The sequence below is a fragment of the Cibotium barometz genome, chromosome 1 (genome assembly GCF_041138505.1).
Source record: "Cibotium barometz isolate CiBa-2024 chromosome 1, ASM4113850v1, whole genome shotgun sequence".
Lineage (NCBI taxonomy): Eukaryota > Viridiplantae > Streptophyta > Polypodiopsida > Cyatheales > Cibotiaceae > Cibotium > Cibotium barometz.
In genome coordinates this window covers 28002414-28023292 of record NC_141046.1, presented here as the reverse complement: position 1 = coordinate 28023292, position 20879 = coordinate 28002414, and the positions used below count along the sequence as shown (strand labels likewise).

At 39.8% G+C, this 20879-nt stretch overlaps 2 protein-coding genes across 5 annotated transcripts; one reads left to right on the top strand and one right to left on the bottom strand.

Annotated features, from left to right (window-relative positions):
* The first annotated feature begins 7177 nt into the window (after positions 1–7177).
* LOC147641826 (uncharacterized) lies at positions 7178–12902 on the top strand. Of its 4 annotated transcripts, none has more exons than XM_086800047.1 (9): positions 7178–7438; positions 7608–7753; positions 8893–8954; positions 9037–9108; positions 9202–10399; positions 10477–10544; positions 10633–11124; positions 11203–11593; positions 11675–12902. In XM_086800047.1, exons 3-9 carry the CDS (start codon positions 8928–8930, stop codon positions 12814–12816), a joined length of 3390 nt encoding a protein of 1129 aa, XP_086656173.1. In that variant the 5' UTR covers positions 7178–7438; positions 7608–7753; positions 8893–8927; the 3' UTR covers positions 12817–12902. The 4 variants fall into 4 exon arrangements, with proteins under 4 accessions (XP_086656173.1, XP_086656181.1, XP_086656163.1 ...); XM_086800055.1 differs by lacking the exon at positions 7178–7438 and having other exon boundaries at positions 7461–7753; positions 11675–12076; positions 12190–12515; XM_086800037.1 differs by lacking the exon at positions 7178–7438 and having other exon boundaries at positions 7461–7753.
* A 2015-nt stretch (positions 12903–14917) lies between these two features.
* LOC147641825 (uncharacterized) lies at positions 14918–20845 on the bottom strand. The gene is made up of 11 exons (XM_086776360.1): positions 20188–20845; positions 18950–19998; positions 16794–17006; positions 16555–16623; positions 16365–16466; positions 16026–16249; positions 15793–15921; positions 15551–15715; positions 15243–15380; positions 15017–15151; positions 14918–14942 (listed from the first exon to the last, which is right to left on the bottom strand). Exons 2-11 carry the CDS (start codon positions 19772–19774, stop codon positions 14918–14920), a joined length of 2025 nt encoding a protein of 674 aa, XP_086632486.1. The 5' UTR covers positions 19775–19998; positions 20188–20845.
* Positions 20846–20879: the final 34 nt, after the last annotated feature.

The window sequence follows — 20879 nt, the reverse complement described above, 5'->3', positions numbered from 1 at the left end:
TATGTATTGAACATTTTGGATGAATGGAGGCAACTCCACCCTTTTCTATGTATTGAACATTTTGGGTGACATTGTGCAAATCCACCCTTTCCTATGTATTGAACATTTTGGATGAATGGAGGCAACTCCACCCTTTTCTATGTATTGAACATTTTGGATGACATTGTGCAAATTCACCCTTTCCTATGTATTGAACATTTTGGATGAATGGATGTAAAATCCACCCTTTTCTATATGTAATCTCACATTTTGGATGAATGGATGCAACTCCACCCTTTTCTATGTGAATGGATGCAACGCCACCCTTTTCTATGTATTTAACTTTTTGGATGAATGGATACAAATCCACCCTTTCCTATGCATTGAACATTTTGGATGAATGGAGGCAAATCCACCCTTTCCTATGTATTGAACATTTTGGATGAATGGATACAAAATCCACCCTTTCCTATTGTAGTGAACATTTTGGATGAATGGATGCAACTCCACCCTTTCCTATGTAATGAACATTTTGGATTAATGGATGCAACTCCACCCTTTTCTAAGTATTGAACATTTTGGATGTGTTTTCATAAACCCAGAAGTGATCTAAGGGTTAACTTAGGGTGAAATAGAAGTGAACTAAGGGTGAACTAGGGTAAGCTTGGGGGGGGATGGGATTGAGGGATAGATAAACCTAGAAGTGAACTAAGGGTGAACTAAGGATAAACTAGATGTGAACTAAGGGGGTGAACTAAGATAAGCCTAGGAATATAGATTGACCGAAACGTAGGCTTTAACCATAATCAAGTCATATCTCAAAATTGCTTGAACACCCATCTAAAAAACTTTATGGAGAGGCCAAGAAAGACATTAGATCCACAGGAGATCCTGGAGGTATATCAAAGGAAGATTCAATATTGCTAGGTGTCTTGTAAGCTCACATTTTCATTTTGGAGATGATGTTGATTCTCTAGGTTCCATGCCAACCGAATGTTGTCGATTGTGGTGCTACTACATCATGGCATACATAAAGTGTCTCATTGATGGTGCTTATGGGAAGAGATCTAAGAGTTGGGTAAGTTGAAATGAAAGATCTACTCCTTTGATTCTCTAGGTTCCATGCCAACCGAATGTTGTCGATTGTGGTGCTACTACATCATGGCATACATAAAGTGTCTCATTGATGGTGCTTATGGGAAGAGATCTATGAGTTGGGTAAGTTGAAATGAAAGATCTACTCCTTTTTTTGCAAAAATGTATGCTGAAATGAAAGGTCCTCATGTCATGAATCTCACATTAAGTTCTCCTTTATTGTGTACAGCTAACAAAGACATGGTTCAAACACGAGGACGTGCTGGGGTTGAAGGAAGGACTTGTCGATTGGACTAGGAGTGCTTTGGTAGTGGAGAACAAGTTGTGGCTATGTATCGTTTTTGTCTAATGTATGGAGGGTGACCTCTCTAGTGAATTAAGTGTGACCTAAGGGTAAACTATAAGTGAACTAAAGGTGAACTAAGGGGGGTAAGCTTGGGAATATACACTGACCGAAAGGTATGCTTGGTGGGGAGATAGAGGGGTAGATAAACCCAGAAGTGAACTAAGGGTGAACTATGGGTAAACTAGACGTGAACTAAGGGTGAACTAAGGTAAGCCTAGGAATATACACTGACCGAAAGGTGACGGGTATATAAACCCAGAAGTGAATTAAGGGTGATTTGAGGGTGAACTATGGGTAAACTAGACATGAACTAAGGGTGAACTAAGGTAAGCCTGGAAATATAACCTAAGGGAAACCTAGACGTGAACCAAGGGTGAACTAAGGGTAAACTAGAAGTGAACTGAGAGTGAACTAGGCAAAGCCTGGGAATATACACTGATCGAGAAGTATCCTTGGCGGGGGGATAGAGGGGTAGATAAACCCATAAGTGAACTATGGGTAAACTAGACGTGAACTAAGGGTGAACTAAGGTAAGCCTAGGAATATACACTGATCGAGAGAGAGAGAGAGAGAGAGAGAGAGAGAGAGAGAGAGAGAGAGAGAGAGAGAGAGAGAGAGAGAGAATGACAATCAATTCACCTTAAGAGTGGCATTGCAAAAAAACCATTACAAGAGTACAAGCCTCCATTCGGCGGATGCAAAAACATTACAAAGGATGCCACCATCTTCTTGAACTAGTGTGAAGCACCTCTCATCATTTGGGGATTCCCCATACTTGTATATTGAAATCAAATTCAGTGACACTGTACATAAGCCTCCTCATTGAAGAGTAGAGATGATCTTGCAACTCCTTTGGAACCTACATTTATAAGGTTTTTGAATTAAAAGATACTTGTACAACAGAAACAAAGGGCACACACATTCAAACCATGCCATACCTTTAAAAGATACTTGAGCGACAAAAACAAAGGGCACACACATTCAAACCATGCCATACCTTTAAAAGATACTTGAGCGACAAAAACAAAGAGCACACACATGCAAACCATGCCATATCTTTGGGAGAAGGTTCTCCACCCATGCTTTCTTTGCACGAAACCAACACATAATAATATGACAGGAGACTTATATCTCCTAGGTCACTCTTAGTTTACTATATCTCCTGGTTTACTCTTAGTTTACCCATAGTTTAGTTACATAGTTTACCCTAAGTTTACTATAATACTTATATCTCCTAGGTCACTCTTAGTTTACTATATCTCCTGGTTTACTCTTAGTTTACCCATAGTTTAGTTACATAGTTTACCCTAAGTTTACTATAATACTTATCATGGGACCGAGTGCATACCTTAGTGTCTCTTGATTGTATGAAACATAGGCATGTCCCAAACCTTTTATAAAGACCCTATGTTAGTTACAAACTTTAAGGCTCCTCTAAAAAATGTAATCTCAAATGATTCCCTTGCAATCTTTCTAAAAGTTTGTGCAATCTTTAGTTCACTTTTTTGTCGGATAAAGTTCATCGTAGTTCACCCTTAGTTCACTATATCCCTAGTTCGACCCTGAGTTCACCCCTAGTTCACTTCTTCACTTTAGATTCGATGGTGCCGATTCAATGCCGATCGTGACACCTCTTTTTAGCCATAGATCCCTGCTAACACATGGTGTGTCACATAGTCCTGGGGATGCCTCTCCCCTCTCTTAAAATTTACATGACTTCAATTATAAAGGTCGGTCGAATGCAATGGAATACGTAAAGCCACATGGCTTCTCTCTATATATAACGGGGCTTGCTTGTCGGGTGACACGTGGCATTTTTTGAAGCACTTGCATGCCAGTCCACGTTTGCATTTTTTAAAGCACTTGCATGCACTCAGGTAGGTACTACCTTCTCAGATCATACAGCAGTTCATTTGATCTTAGAGGAGACATCCTTCTCTTGTCTTTGTAGATCCCGAAGGATCCCAGACAGTATTTTTAGACGAATGAGACTAGAGATGAGATCGTGGCACTATGGCAGAGGGATTGGATTGATTAAGAGGATGTACCGGATGTAGTTGCTAGTCTTTTGATAAAGTCTAGTTAGACATGTCATGATATAGCTATGGAGCAGAGGAGGATGGCATTGGAAGAAGAGAAAGCTCTCAGGAGAAGCTTATTTTCTATCTAGCTCTTGCTCCAACAGAGACCGGGCAACTCAACTTTGCAGAAGGAAGAGATTAGAGCCAAGACTGCTCTCACTACCATGCTAGAGAGGAGTGTAGAGTTCTCCTACCATTCCTCCGTTGCATTCTAGGCCTGCAAGGGTGACAGAATGAATAGAGAGTTCTTTTAAACTCATGGTTAAAGGAAAGGTGGAGAATAGATCAGAGCTTTGAGAGACCCTACAAGGGAGGTGAAAGCGGATCCTGATGATGTTATGCGCCTTGCATCTGGCTTCTATGCTTCTATGAATAAAAAGAGGAAAGTGAAAAACCTTGCAGAGCACTTATCGATTCTGAAAATAATGGCGGTGACCTTGAGGGGAGCGGGAACCACTTTTTTAGTTGCTCTAGTCTTTCAGTCAGCCAGCCAGTTTGCTGTCTCCAGCCTTTGCTTCCACATCCACATGCATACATCCATTTCCACATCCACATCCACATGCATACATCCATTTTCACATCCACATTCATACATCCACATCCACATTTCATAGCTACATCTATACATCCACATCCATGCCCACATCCATACATCCACATTCACATTCACATCCCATACATCCATATCCACATTCTACATTCATATATCCATATCCACATTCATACATCCATATCCACATTCTACATTCATATATCCATATCCACATTCCACATTCATACATCCACATCCACATTCACATTCATACATCCACATCCACATTCCATATCTACATCTATACATCCACATCCATGCCCACATCCATACATCCACATTCACATGCACATCCCATACATCCATATCCACATTCTACACTCATATATCCATATCCACATTCTACATTCATACATCCATATCCACATACATACATCCATACAACCACATCCATACATCCACATCCATTTACATCTATCAGATTCCTATCACATCTTATCACATCTATTTATAGAATGTAGGAGAATTCTAATTTTTTGATATAAAGATTCTTTACGCATCTAATTAGGCATAAAGACAACTTTAGTAGGAATAACACTTTTATAAAAATCCTTTTATACATCTATTTAGGCATAAGTTCAAATTTAAGGAAAATAACACTTTCGAATTAAAAATAAACCTTTTATGCATTTTACTATGCATAAATTTCATTTTAATGAAAATAACACTTTTAAAATAAAAATAAATCTTTTATGTGTCTATCTATGCATAAATTCAATTTCAATGAAAATAATACTTTCAAAATAAAAACAAATCCTTTTATGCATCTATCTATGCATAAATTCAATTTCAATGAAAATAATACTTTTGAAAATAAAAATAAATCCTTTATGCATCTATTTATACATAAATTCGAAATTGATAAGAATAACTCTTTTGTAATAAAAATAAAATTCTTTATGCATCTATTTATGCATAAAATCAAGATTGATGAAAATAACACTTTTGGATTAAAATAAATTCTTTATGCATCTTTCCATGCATAAATCCAATTTAGTAAGAATTATACTTTTAGAATAAAAGAATTTCTCTTATGTATCTAATTTATGCATAAAATCCATTTATGATGAAAATGACACTTTTAATATAAAAATATATCTTTTATGCATACTTTTATGCATAGAATCAATAATGATAAAAGTAACACTTTTATTAAAAAAAATATATTCTTTTATGCATACTTTTATGCATAGAATTCAATAATGATAAAAGTAACACTTTTATAAAGAAATATTCTTTTATGCAAAAAAATCCATTTTGATGAAAGTAACACTTTCATATAATAAAAGAAAACTAATCCTTTATGCATAAAAAATCTATTTTGATGAAAGTAACACTTTCATAATAAAAAGATTATTCTTTTATGCATGAAAATCAATAATAATAATCAATATGCATCTTCTATGCATAAAAATGACACTTTTAAAGTATAGAATTGATAGGAATCACTCTTTTAGCATAATAAAAGATAATTCTTATTTCCAAAAATTTTACCATAACCTCCTTTGTATGGCTGACCATTTTTTAATTTTTTCTACTTAATTTGTCTTAAAAATTAACTCTAATTGATTTAAAGTAATCTATACTAATCAAAATTCACTTATAAAAGAGAAAACATTATAAAAAGTTTAATTCCAACAATTATCACTTAACTAGGATAAAGAAGGGTTGATTCTAAGAAGAGAGAGGGAAAAGCCTTTCGATCAAGACATAACATCCATTTATCACTTCAAACAATCATAAACATTAGAAAAACATAAAATCAATAAAGAAAATTACAAGAATCTCTACTTACATAATTTCTTGGAGCTTTCCTTTGGCTTGATGGTTTGAGGGTTCAACTCTTGTTTGTAACAAGAGTGGCCACCAATCTTTGGAAGAGGGAAATGTCAAAAACTAGTGAATTATTAATAAATTCACAGTTCTTGGCTTGGGAGGAGTAGAGTAACAGTGCATAAACACTATTATTTTTTCAACAAAGGGGGAGGCTTCTATTTATAGAAAAAATTTGATCTTGGAGGAGACATCCTTCACTTGTCTTTGTAGATCCCGAAGGATCCCAGACAGTATTTTTAGACGCATGAGACCAGAGATGAGATTGTGGCACTATGGCAGAGGGATTGGATTGATTAAGAGGATGTACCGGATGTAGTTGCTAGTCTTTTGATAAAGTCTAGTTAGACATGTCATGATATAGCTATGGGGCAGAGGAGGATGGCATTGGAAGAAGAGAAAGCTCTCAAGAGAAGCTTATCTTCTATCTAGCTCTTGCTCCAACAGAGACCGAGCAACTCAACTTTGCAGAAGGAAGAGATTAGAGCCAAGACTGCTCTCACTACCATGCTTGAGAGAAGTGTAGAGTTCTCCTACCATTCCTCCGTTGCATTCTAGGCCTGCAAGGGTGACAGAATGAACAGAGAGTTCTTTTAAACTCATGGTTAAAGGAAAGGTGGAGAATAGATCAGAGCTTTGAGAGACCCTACAAGGGAGGTGAAAGCGGATCCTGATGATGTTATGCGCCTTGCATCTGGCTTCTATGCTTCTATGAATAAAAAGAGGAAAGTGAAAAAGCTTGCAGAGCACTTGCCGATTCTGAAAATAATGGCGGTGACCTTGAGGGGAGCGGGAACCACTTTTTTAGTTGCTCTAGTCTTTCAGTCGGCCAGCCCAGTTGCTGTCTCCAGCCTTTGCTTCAACCTGCTGGTTTATGCTATGAAGGAGGTAAAGTACACTCTATAGGAGAAGGGCGATGAAGGTTTATGCTGAGGTTTACGCTGATGAAGGGTTCGTCACAGTAGATTGCAAGTAGCAGCTGTGATTTTTGAAAAAAAATAAAATTTTCAATAGCGTCGTGTGCGCCATTAATTCGTCTTTAATTCACTGAGCCCCTCCATTAATTAGTTTTTTTAATCAGATTCTTTATGAGCAAGAATCTAACGCCTCCATTTTATATCCTCTGAGAATCTTTAGATTCTCACTCCGAATCTAACAGTCAGGAAAACCATAGCCCTTGATCCCTATGGTGTGTCACATAGTCGTGAGGGAGAGGCATTAGGCATTTAATGAAATAACTAATGCCAATCGCCCCCCCTCTTGTCTAAGTCCCACGCTTTTTAAAAAAGCGTGGAGCATGGGATCTACGGCTGGGAAGTGGGGTGGGCTTTTCACGGGAATCTGGGCCGTCCAAAGTACGAAACTAGGCCAAAAATATTGAACTCGGGCATCGGGCTGATGTGGAAGATTTTTGCACGCGTGGCAAGTGAGGTGTGTGACATGGATGTATGCGTGGCTGCAGGGACACGAGGGGGGCACAAGGCAAATGATTGCGCTAAATTTGAATTACATGTGCATCTCTCTCTCTCTCTCTCTCTCTCTCTCTCTCTCTCTCTCTCTCTCTCTCACACACACACACACACACACACATTCACATACACTGTACACCTTATCGATTGGTCTTGCTCTCTTGCAAAATTTTAGTGTATTTGAAATCAGCTGATAGCTCATGCATCCACAGAGAGAGAGGTGAAAAGGATCTAGGAATACTCCATGGCATCTACATATCTTCAATAAAAGAGAGAGAGGAGGGGTGCAGCCGGCTATAGAAGTAGAATCTCCAATCTGCCACCACCAAGCTAGGAAGAGGGACGTGTATTCAATCTGGTAAGGTTCTTTAACGCTCTATCTCTCCAATCTATTTTCTTGTTTTCATGACATTGTTTTATTGTTTTCCTATTGATTAAGAAGGAGCTTGAAGGGAAAAAAATGTTATCCGTAGCTTGTGTTAGCTTGCAAATCAAGAGCCAATCACTAAGTGCTTGATAAAGCACAATGCAATACATTTTATCATTGAGGCTTTTTTAATAATGTCTTGTATCCCTGACTTCGTAATGACCTTGCTGCATGGTGCCATAACTTCTTTTTTGATGATGCATTGCTTCATGAAGTCCTCCACACCCAATTCAAGCCTCTTATGTTTTGAGTAAGCCCGACAATGCATTCCTTTTGCCATAATTTGATCCACAAAAAACCCATTGCATGATGAAGTCTTCAGTGGATACTTCATGTTGTCAAAGCTTTATCCAATCCAATGGAAGCTTGTATACAAAGCTTCAATATCCAAAACTAAAGCTCATTGCGTTCTTTCATTCTCTTATGTCTACACATTTGTCGTCGAGGTGATAAAGGTGCAACACGAGGAGGAGATGATTGTGCTAGAAGTAGTCCAATGGAGGAGGGAGAGAAGGAGGGCATACACAATGTGCTAGAAGCTTTGAATTTAAATCCAAATCCATGTGGAGAGAGCAACCCTCAAGGGTACCTCACTTCTATGAACTTTGAGCTACTATATGACAAATTACCATCTTGTGCATATGATGCAAGAATCCACCCTTCCATATCAACACAACCATCCCCTCATAGATAGCCATCCCCTTCCATATCAACACATGATGTTGTTATGGTTGGTGTAATTCCAACTACATATGGGGAGCTTCTAGGCCTTTTTCAGCTTAGTTATTCCATAATGACTCAAATATGAAGCTCTATTACTTTGTGCCTGTCTAGATGGACATGCCATCTTCTATTAGGAGTTACATGCAAGTTGGGCTTTTTATGGCTGGAAGGTATGGGGAGGAGGGGCAGCCCTTGCTTCTATTGTATGGGCTGGTTATGAAGGCAGCTGTGGGTACCAATTTACCACTCGAGCTATTCTATTTGCAAGGTTCTCTATGTCCATAAGCCATCAATTTACCACTAGAGCTGAATTAAATCTAATGGCCCTATTTTGGATTGATGGACAGATGAAACATAGGAGCTCATCATAGAGGACTTGATCATGAATTGGATTCCAGATCTAAATGAGGTAAGTTGTGTGTGTGTATGTGTTTGTGTGTGTGTGTGTGTGTGTGTGTGTGTGTGTTTTAATGAATTGGGTTTTTTTGTAGGTTGTACATGATATCAACTTGCCAACGGGTGAAACCAATGCATGCAAGGTCCCCATCCCCAATCTCAATGAGGTATGCATGGTCAAAAGCTAGATTTTTTGGGATAGTACAAGCATTGTTTTCCACATCAACAAAAGAATGGTAATGAGGAGTTGCTTTTCGTAGGTTGATTGGGACACAGCAAATGCTACGAATGAATTTGAAATGGAGGCTTTCTCAGAGGATGCAATGTGTGGCGATACATCGAGTGATGACATTGATCAAGATGATTTCATTCAAGATGAGGAAGAACATCTATGTCCCATAGCTTGTGACATCATGGATGATGCTCAACAAAGCCCATGCCCCAAATCAAGGGATACCTTGGACCCATATTTATATGTCTCAAGTACATTTTTCTCCTTTGACAAGCAAAGCTACAGTTTAATGAAATCGGATCTTCAAGGGGAAATCAATGTGACACTCGATACCTTAAAGACACATGATTGTCGAGGTTTGCTTAATTTGAAAAGGTGGAAGAGGATGAAGGAGGGTTTGTGTGTTGCTCCTATCCATGATGGCGGTCAATACATCTGCTTGAAATTAGCACCCAACCTAAAGATCGCAGCCATTGAAGATTGGGAATGCATCATACAAGCATCTCATCTCCTTCGAGATCGTGCAATACACCAAGGCGAGAAAGACACTATAAATTCAATCAAGACACAATGGTGCACAGATATTCAAAGCCATGGAATTCCAATAAGCTATATCAAAGATTGGATCGTTCTTTGTGGATGCCAGTTGCATGAAAGACATCAGCAAGATGTTCATAAGGTGCGTGCAAGTGAGAAAGAACACAAAAAACCCTCTTTGATTATAGTCACAGATCAGCCTCATGTTCAAGAATGTTTGGTTGACATCATGATTCAGCACAAGGTAAGACTAGTGTCACTTCGGTCCAAGCACAATGGGCCACATAAGCGGGTGGAAGAGTTTGCTTGCCATCGAGGGGGAAAGCCTTCTCGAAGTGGTGGTAAAAAGCGAAGATTGCGAAAATCAAAGCGGTGTGGCTGCCCCTTTAAGGTGGTATTGGAGTATGCAAATGACTCTGATAAGGTTAACATTCTCCTACACAATGTCCATGAAGGGCATGTTCCGGGGTCTAGGGATGATCTTTATTATTTGCCTATTCACCCGCGTGTGATAGCATGCTGCATGGATGACTTATTTGACGTCGGAACATGTCGTCATGTAGCTAAGATGTCAAAATCAAAAGAGCGATTCCATATGGAGAGCTCCTCTCCCCTTGATTGTGTGGTTTTTCGCTTCTTTATGATTCCCAAGGAGGTACAGATGATCGCCTACCAAATGCACACTCAAGGTAACATGCTATACATTGATTGTTTGTTTGCATGTCATGGGGCAATATGATTTAGTCAGCTGTCCTTGTTGATGCAGGGAAAAATTCAGATGATGCTTGGGAGGCAATGTACATGGAAGCACTCCGTTTGAAGGAGCAAAACAAGGTAGCCCACAAAATGGAGGTTATGCAATTCTTTTATGCCTTTTCGTATGGTAGAATTTAGCACCTATGTGACCATTTTCTTATTTTAGGTGATCTATGTTCAACCCTATAATCCAAATGCTATCGATGAATACAAAAGACCATTCATCCTTATCATTCAAGATGCGTGGATGTTGGAGATGGCAATGCGTTTCTCTCCCCATAATGCTTGGGCTGTGGATAGCACATTTAAGACGAATGTTTTTGGTCTACCTCTCTATGCAGCTGTGTTGCCCAACCAAAACGGTGTCGGTATTCCAATTTGGCTAATGATGTGCACAAGTGACGTTGCCACTAATCAAGAGAGCATAGCTTTAGAGCTTACCTTCAAGTTGATCTTCTCAAGAATGTCTCAAACCCGCCCTACTGCCATTGTAATCGACAAATGCCCAATAGAGCTACAAGCCATTCAGAAGGTGGTTAATGCAGATTCTTGTTGCTGGTTTGAAGATAACCAAGGACAACGTCAACAAATCGCCGCGCATGTCTTACTATGTTGGTTTCATGCCAAGAAAGCATGGGTGGAAAACCTTTTGCCACAGGTCTTCTCATACCCTTGTCTATTATGAGTGACAACTAGAGTGCTGGACATGGTTCTGAGTTGTTTTGCTACTTTGCAGGTTTCAAAAGACAAGCAAAATGATGTTTATAATCAGCTATCAAACCTCATGCAAGCAGATTCTGAACAGGCATTTGAAGGAAGATTCCAAGTGTTCTTGCAGCAGTACTCATCACATGTGAATGTATGCCGCTATGTTTCTAATGGTTGGTGTGGGCAGACATGTGTGTGGCGGACACGTTGGCCCAAGTTTGGTCGTCTTTTTCCACATGGAAACGTCGACACAACAAACCTAGTGGAGAGGTTATGGCAGTACATCAAGTACACCCTCTTGGATGCAAAAATCAATAGATCGATATTGGTCCTCTTGCATGCTCTCGTAGGCGACTCTCAGACAGGCACACACATGGGGGGTACTTTACTAGAGTTTTTCAAACAAAAACAAGAGTTAGGTAAATTGCCATTTTTCTTTATGCCATAGTATTTCAGTGGTAGGATTTGCTGCTCTGAATGGATTCTTGTTTTCTTCTCAGCCGATTCTGGACGCTTTAGTATCCAAGGTTCAAGCAAGAGTCACACTGCAAGACTCGCAGGAGGCGAGAGCATCCTTACAAGGTACAAAGATGATTCAACAACGTTGGAAGTGATTGATGAATCAACAATGCTTTTCAAGATCCAAAGCATGTCTAAGCCCACACGATGGTACCATGTAAGCATGCAATGTAGCTACTGTGATTGTCCGGATTGGACATCCAACTGCAAACATCTATATGGGATTCGATTGATATTACAGCATCATTTTCCAAGTCTGTATGCTATTTTGCCTATTGTTGACAATGCACGTTCTTTGGGGCAGCTGCAACATAATGTTGATGTTGGACAAAATGATGAGGGTACCCCATGGCTGAATTTAGAAGGGCAAGATCTTGACATTGGTGAGAATGACCAAGGAATAGGGCTCAACATTGAGCATGGGCAGCATAAAGTAGCAACTAATATTGATGAACAACTAGATCTTTGCATTCAGGACTTCAAAAATATTTTGCAGGGTCTCGAGGAGAGTCTCTCTACATGCGACTCCACACGAAAGGAGTTGATCTTTCAACGGTTGAGGGTTTCAAAAGAGAGTCTTCTTGCATTGGTGGTTCCAAAGGAGGTAGACTTACCTTTGCGAGGCTCCATTCGCCAAATCCAAGCTCATGTGACTCTTACTCGGCTTGGTCATGGTAAGAAACATGAAGGAAGTACTGTTGCTCTTGAGGAGGGGACAACCCCATTACAGCCAACAAAGCGTAATTTCACGGGTACGCTAAGACGTAAGCATCAGCATGGAAGGAGTCGAGTGAGGTTTGAAAAGAGGAATCGTATATTTTGCCCCCATTGCTACAGCAAGACCTTGATGATTGATCCTTTGCAAACACACTCTTGCCATACATGTCATGCATTACTCCCCTTGTCAAGGAGACATGCCCCAGTCGGTTCTGAAGTTGATCTTCTCAACAAAGTTTTCAACTTATGTGATGATTCATCTGTTCAGAATGGAGTGATTATATCTTGTGCATATGGTTTGCACGAAGATGATGAGAGACACTTCAACTTATGCCTCAACAACGGGATTGTGCTTGAAAAGATCCATGCATCTCAACATAGGATCATGCTTGTGTACAGTGGTTGATCGGTAGTACTATCATTGTTGTTGAGAAGACATGTCACAACCAATCAACTAAGATATTTTTTGAAGATTTAAATGCTTCTCTTGTCATGGAAGTACTCTTTATAATGAGATGGTTTCATTTCTCATGCATTGGAATCCATGAGTAAAACTTGAAATTGTCTCTTTTATGTCTATAATTTTTTGTCGCGTTTCAAGAATGCAATCAAACTTGTAACCTTTTTTTGTATTATATAATAGAGTTTTAGTGTTGCTTGGAATGTCATGTGTTATGGAATGTTTGATTGGAAGGCTCTTGAAGTGTAGAGAAGCTCAAATAAGGTAAGCATATTTTGTTCACTACAAGCTCAACTCTGGTCATTTTTCACGTCCGAGGGTAGCTTTAATGTAGGATTGATGGTAATAAGAGGTCACAAACAACTCCCATCAGTTTTCATAGAGGTTTGAGCATGTCCTATTTTGGCAGCATGCCCAAAACTGGAAATTTCAGGTTTCCCAAATAGGCAGTTTTTGCCAAAGTATAGAGTTTATGCAAAGCAAGAGGTACAAGCAAGCATTGGGGATGCTAGATCATGAAAGAAAGTTGTGGTTTAGTAGCATGCATAAAAAATGCTGATTTGGAAACATTTATGCCTTGTTTAAGTGGATGCATAAACGGCATGTAAGCCGGTTTGACACGTGTGTTGGTGTGGGAAATATATGCCTTGTATTGGTCAAAACACAAGAGTTGAAATCGACTTGGAAATGCATGAGCATTAGTGTTATGTCCGTGTTGGAAATATTATGATATTTGGCTATAGCTATACATCAAAGCTATGTTGGATTAGTAAATGCATGTGTTGCACACTGATTTGGTACAATAAGGGATTTCCAGCTATCTAGTACAATAAAAAAAGCACGCTCTAAACATTCTTCATGATATGAGCGGCATCATCAAGCATTCAAGGTTTTTTGTTGGTCTCTTAGGTATAATGCTAAAGGCTCGTAGTTGAAGCTTGTGGTTTTACATTTTCTATTAAAATTTTGCATAATGGAATTGGGAAAAACAACCTTACTGCTCACTCGTGTTGGGAAGCTTCTAATCTCAGAGTATGTGTGAAGCTAGAGTATGTGTGAAGCTTAGGTGCTACGCACACACACACACACACATGGATACTTGAATAGGCACCCATTTATGAGCATACATATTACAACTTGTATTTATTTATTTATAGACGTGTATGTATGTATACATGTGTGTGTGTATGTGTGTGTGTGTGAGATAGTCACATGGCACGAGCAAATCAACGCTTCAAGACTAAATAATTGGGCAAATTTGGAAATGACTAAATACATTAAATATGCAAAGAGAGTGGCCTTTGCACCAGAGGGCAATAATCCTACTGCCAAAACATTGACAAGCATAATAAAAACCTAGATTGTACACACTTTACTAAGGATAGAGGTAGACATTCAATGCATCCATAAGAGGATGAACCCATTGTCCAAAACAATATTTAAAAGAGGCAGCAAGGTATAATTAATCATTTGATCGTAGAATGTCATTACAAAAGTAGAATGTCATTACAAAAGTGGGCAAGATATAATTGTTTTAGAATGTAATTACAGCAGATATTGAAAAATGGAGAATTTAATCCCAAAATACTCGCAAAATGCTGCACTAAAACTGTATTGATGGCCCAAAAAACTGAAATTGCTTCAAAACTGAACTGATGGCTGCCCAAAAAACTGAACTGATGGCTGCCCAAAAAACTGAGTATGGCTGCCAAGCGTCAAATGTAGTGTGCCGCCTCAAAAGTATGTTTCGCCGATCCAAAAAGTGCCGATGCATTGCACCAAACATGCTTCTTCAGGGTTCACCTAAGCATTTCATGCACCATTGGTGTAGCTCCGTCCTTAGCTTGCACACCTCTTCGTGCTGGAACCAATCCTTTGTAAGCTGCAAACAAATGCCAACAAGCCAAGGATATAACATTGAGCTTCCAATACCTTACCCAATCAAGCCATGCTAAGCTCATTGGACTTACCCATGTCTTGCCTATGCCATCTTGCAGTATGCCGGCAATGAGATACCTCACAAATGTCATCACATAGAAGCCACAATCTATGCCGTTGGGCTGCTTTGGTACCTGTTCCAAAATTACATATAGGATGTAGACAACAAAAAATCATGCACAAATAGCATATGGACACATAATTCAACATTGATATACCAACGAAACAACTAAGAAAACTAGCCTCCACCTCAACAATCTTTAGGTCTAGCTCTTTTGCAGGATCATAAAGAGCACATTGGACAACTGAATCAGCCACATGCGGCACCAAGCACTTAAGAGCGCTGCATAAAATACAAAGCTTAGATTGTGTTATGCTTTGTGAGAGAATATGTGACCTACATATTCACAAAGACACTAGTTTTGTACGTATACCTGTATAAGCTTTCCAAACACTCCTTTGGGTCTGTAAGTCCCAAAGAGTCCAAGTACAACAGATAGTTTTTCTTCCCCCGTAAACGAAGCACCCTTTTGTCCTTGTTGACATAAAGCACGAAGAGAGACCAATGGCTCCTATTGCACACAAGACAACCAGCAAAAGTGAAAAGCAGACTCCTATTTGCAATAAATAATTGAGTACTATTCCATTGCCATATGCACACCAGCAAAAGTGAAAAGCAGACTGCTAAATGCAATAAATAAATAAAAATCAGCTGATTACTATTCCGTTGCCATGTGCACACCTGCAAATAATAGGAAAGAAACACAACTCAAGTTTGGACATGTCGATGCCAGCAAAGAAACCCGAAAGGTGTGTGACACGGAGCTCCAACGTCATGGAATACCACATGGAGTCAACGAACAACACCTTCTCAAGAACGGTGCATGGCAACATATTCTCCATCCATCTGTGCATGAAAGGGGGCAAATAAACGCTCATCCATACAACATGACATAGAACACATGACAAGTCTATCAAACTTACATTCCAAATAGATTCATAGTTCTAGTTGATGCCTCATCAACAAAGATTGCCTTCAAAAGTGGCTCATCTATTGCTGCATACAGCTTATACCTCGTGGAATTGAACTCAATCTCAACCCCTGAATTCAACCTGCAATGGAAATCCCAATATCAAAAGAGAAAATAAAAAACAAATGCTGATCTTACAATACAACAAGGGCACACAAAACTGCCAATTAGTTGTGACCCACTAACCTAGATCTTGCAACATTACGTTTTGCTATTCGTAGCCATCCTTCCCCTTTCTTTACCACGGCAACATGCGAGTTAGAGATCTCAAATGTGAGCTTGATATTGTTGCTCGCCTCAGACAAAGTTGGAGAAGATATATTAATTGGCACCGTGGTATTGTGATTTTGCATTGCACGAGAAGATCGAGAAGATCTAACAGGCAACTTCTTCCTTGTAGCTCCACATGCCTACAAAAAGAAAAGAAAAGAGACCTTACGAAGACTTTAATGTTGCACCCATGCAATCTCAAGAAAGCATATAACACATAGTAGAGTAGAGTTCATTATATTTATGTCTATCTACCTTGTCTACCTCCAAACCTTCTTGCATTGGTTTGCTAATCTTCATAAATTGAAATGACCAGTCAAGTGCCTCGTCCACTGTGCTTCCTTTTAGATCATCCATCTACAACGAATGACAAGGCAACATAAATAATATCATAAATAGACTAAAGAAATAGCTCTAAACAAAAGAGAGAAAAAGGAGCACTTACTAGCTTCTTGATACCCATAATTTTTTCCATGTCTACATGTTGCGCAACATTCTCACCAATTTTCAAATCCTACAAACAAGATTGTATAATTACGCAATGCATGATATGGAATGTAAACCGTGATAGTGAACTTAGGCCATATCAATGTAAACCATCACCACTAAGCATGCATGACAATATACCAAAAAGAGAGCAAAGAAATAGTACAAACAAAGATAGTGATAAAGAGCAACACTTACCGTCTTGGTGCTGGCCTTTGAACCCATCCCTCCTTTTGTAAGCTTTTGCTCATCGTCACTCTCAATCTTTTTCTCCCCATCATTTTGACCATGGTGCTCATCGTCACTCTCAAACTTTTGCTCCCGGTGCTCATCGTCACTCTCAAGATTTTGCTCCCCATCATTCTGACCATGATGCTCCTCGTCACTCTCAAGATTTTGCATCTCTTCTTGCTGGTCAAGGTCATCCATAACAATGTGTAACCATGCAGGTAAAGGTTTGACCTACACACATATCTAGTAGCTAAGCCAGTGTACTTATTATATATAACACACACACACATACGACATACAAAACACACACATATGACATGTACGTATAACACATTCATACACACACCTTAAAACAACACCCATGATTTTGCAAACTATAGTAATCAAGACCAAGACACTAAACTAGGGCAGATTTAGTAAACTATGACCATGTCTAGACATCAAGACCGGGACACTAAACTAAGGCAGTTTTGGTAAAAACTATGGTCATGCCATATTTTGCTAAACCATGACATGACATGACACACATTGCATATGCACACATACTCATATGCATGCACACACATGCATATGATATGACATAGAAGTAAGATCTTGTGTAAATATGTTTGTGTATGCATGTATGTGTGTGTGTGTGTTCTCGAGACTCATTTGATTATACACAAGGATGTACACACATATGCATATACACACATACTCATATGCATGCACACACATACATATTCATTTGCATGCACACACATGCATGCACACAAGCATAGTCACTCACAAGGGAACGAGAATGTGAACTTGTTTTGAGAAGAGAGGACTATTTGGAACGAGAACATGAAGCTTAAATCAAATGGAATGGGACGTTATTTGCATGAGTGCAATGCATCCACTTGACAATGGACACTCACTCACATGCATGCGCACATGCATTTACATTTACTCACACACATACCCATGCACACACCTTAAAAGTACAAGCACACATATGACATATACATACAACACATATATGGCATATACGTGTAACACATACACACACATGCACACACATACATGCCTTCAAAGAATACCTATAATTTGCAACTATGGCCACGTCTAGTAATCAAGACCGAAACACTGAACTAAGGCAGTTCTGGTAAACTATGGTCATGCTACATCCATGTTTTAAATAAAGGTCAATGGTACTAAACAATGGTAATGTCTATTAACAAGGGCATGTGTGTGTGTGTGTTCTTGAGGCTCATTTGATTACACACAAGCATAGTCACAAGGGAAGGAGGAGAACAGGAACGGTTCAGAGAAGAGAGAACTATTTGGAACAGAAACATGAAGCTTAAATATAAGAGAATGGGATGTGATTAACATGTGTGCAATGCATGCACACACACTTGATAATGGCAATTTCAAATTACCCAAGGATGCAAAACAAACACATGCTTTGTAGACATACATGGCCTAATCAAAACCACGTATGTTTGAGAGGCTTATTTGAATTAAAAAGATTATGCAATGCAATAGCATATCGGCTCGAACATGTTGTAAAATCATATGCTCCAATGCGTTGCAACATGCATCAGAACTGGAAGGTGAAAATTCTCATTTTTTGCAAGCCTTACTAAATGTAAGAAATGCAAGAAGTACATGGCATGCACGGATGGAAAATTACACACATACTCCAAAGTCATAATATGTACAACAAACACATATGGCATGTACGTATAACACACACACATATACATGCATGCACACACTTGACACACACAACATATACATATAGCACACATAGATGGCATATACACACATGCCTCAAAAGGACAACCATGATTTTGCAACTAGGGTGATGTCTAGTAATCAAGACCGGGACAATGAACTAAGGCAGTTTTGGTAAACTATGGTCATGCTATAGACATGCCTTAAATATAGGTCAATGATGCTTGTCTACAAAATTTGTTTTTACCTTAGTTTAATGTTAAGTCATCCTAACTCAACAAGATGCATCAAGATTCAACTGCATGTGACTATATGCTTTACATATGTGTAGCACACACATGATCCAAAACAAAAGACTAAACAATCATGATATTTATGAAAACAAGAGACTATAAACTTCTTTTCGGAGCATGTAGACTTACTTTTGTATGTCCATGAGCTGCGATTCGACTCTCAATTTTGGCCAAGCGATTTGCAGCCGTCGACATGTAGGATGTCATCGCGTCTTTCACCCACGAAGCAATGTAGTCCTCCTTTGTGCCTGTCCTAAACACCTCTTCAAGATCGTTCCATGCTTGCTCCGCTTTCAAAGTCTGCGCATGCTCATATGTCAGCCGATTCCTCTCAAATTTTCTATCCTTGTCATGAAATCTTTTTTCTGCTTGTCTTTTCCAACTGCTTGCATTAGGATGAGGGAATATGCGGCTTGGGCGAGATGCCATTTGCTTGTTGGTTGGACGACCAATAACACGCTTAGGGATTTTAACTTGTAAGCCATGCTTTTTTCGGAGGTGCTCCTCCATCCGAACCCTCTTTTCAATGAAGGCTTCGCTCGTCGGACATACATTGCTTGCACGACATTGACGAACGAGCCTCCCATCTGGGAGTTTAACTTCCACATATGGTAGGGGGATGCTTGATATTGCCTCTTTTCCATGCGGAGCTTGGACTACATCTACCGGCGGCTCCAAATTTTCATGCACATTTGATGCAGCCATACCCATTCTAACCTCCAACTTTTTTCGTGGCCTTTTGTTAAGGCTATCAGGGGCAGCCCCTTCTTCAAATGTTCCACCTAAATTTGGTGATTTGGGCAGAGTCGAGGCTTGCTTCTCCAATTTTGGATCCAACCCATCGTCGTCTCTACCCTTGCTGCTTCCTTGCCCTGCAACGACCTTCTTTCCCAGCTTGCAATCTTGTTGTGCAAGAGCCTTCTTGCCCTTGCCCTGTTGGTTTCTAGGTGCCATTCCCAAAAAACCCTGCTCTGCTGCACCTTACAAATCTCTATGAAGAGCCACTCTCCAATTGCAAGCCAACCTTAGTGCAAAAAATCAGCTTTGAATCTAGCCTGTATAAATATGATCCTGGCCCAGTTCACAACCGTGGATCCCATGCTCCACGCTTTTTTAAAAAGCGTGGGACTTAGTCAAGAGGAAGGGCAGCAACATAACTAAAGCATTAGAGTCACCATCTGCATGCATGCACATGAAAAAGACACAAGCGAAGATATGCCATCTGAGCAGCTAAGCATATGCACCTTCATCAATCTATGCAGCCGACCCTCAAACATCGATGAATTGTATTTTTCTTGGAAACTAAGCATTCAAGATGAAAACCCAAATCCAAGCAAACTGGAAAGAAAATGGGAAAATAGACTCACCTTCCATGGCTTGCATGTTCGCAATATCAAGATGATGTAAGAGAGACAAAGCACATTGACATACACAGGGACCTTGCTGTACCCTCCATCTTCCAATCACTCCTTAATTACATAATGCGGAGCTTGCTTGCATTCGTGTATCTCCATACTAGTCCCACGCTTTCTGCCTGTACATGAAAACACCTTCCAATGCAAGCTGTGCTTCTTAAGAAGATCCAGTAGAGCCAGCTATGGCAGAAGTTTTGTATCTTTGGTGGCAGCTCCTCTGCGTAAAGAGGATGGAGCCGGGCCGGGAAAGAACAAGAACCAAATGAAGCAGGAGAGATGGTTTTGGGGGGGCAGGGGGGGAGAGAGAGACGGCTAACAGAGAGAGAGAGAGAGAGAGAGAGCTAACAGAGGGAAGGGGGAGAGAGAGAGAGAGAGAGATGCAACCGTGCTGGTTTTAGGATTAGGGTCTGCCGCGTCAGGTCCGCCAGATGCCAGAGTGAGAAGGACAAGAAGAGCCACGCACGCAAAAATCTTCCACATCAGCCCGATGCCCGAGTTCAATATTTTTGGCCTAGTTTCGTACTTTGGACGGCCCAGATTCCCGTGAAAAGCCCACCCCACTTCCCAGCCGTAGATCCCATGCTCCGCGCTTTTTTAAAAAGCGTGGGACTTAGACAAGAGGATCGCCCCCCTAGTTTCCTACG

What these genes read in the sequence shown, in the direction of transcription:
- LOC147641826 (XM_086800047.1), top strand. Translation starts at nt 8,928, where the DNA reads ATGAATTGGATTCCAGATCTAAATGAG. An exon ending in GGATTCCAGATCTAAATGAG is followed by an intron (nt 8,955 to 9,036) that starts GTAAGTTGTGTG and finishes GTTTTTTTGTAG; the next exon opens with GTTGTACATGATATCAACTT. An exon ending in CAAACAAAAACAAGAGTTAG is followed by an intron (nt 11,594 to 11,674) that starts GTAAATTGCCAT and finishes TTTTCTTCTCAG; the next exon opens with CCGATTCTGGACGCTTTAGT.
- LOC147641825 (XM_086776360.1), bottom strand. Translation starts at nt 19,774, where the DNA reads ATGGCACCTAGAAACCAACAGGGCAAGGGCAAGAAGGCTCTTGCACAA. An exon ending in CGTAATGTTGCAAGATCTAG is followed by an intron (nt 15,922 to 16,025) that starts GTTAGTGGGTCA and finishes TTTCCATTGCAG; the next exon opens with GTTGAATTCAGGGGTTGAGA. An exon ending in ACTATGAATCTATTTGGAAT is followed by an intron (nt 15,716 to 15,792) that starts GTAAGTTTGATA and finishes TTTCATGCACAG; the next exon opens with ATGGATGGAGAATATGTTGC.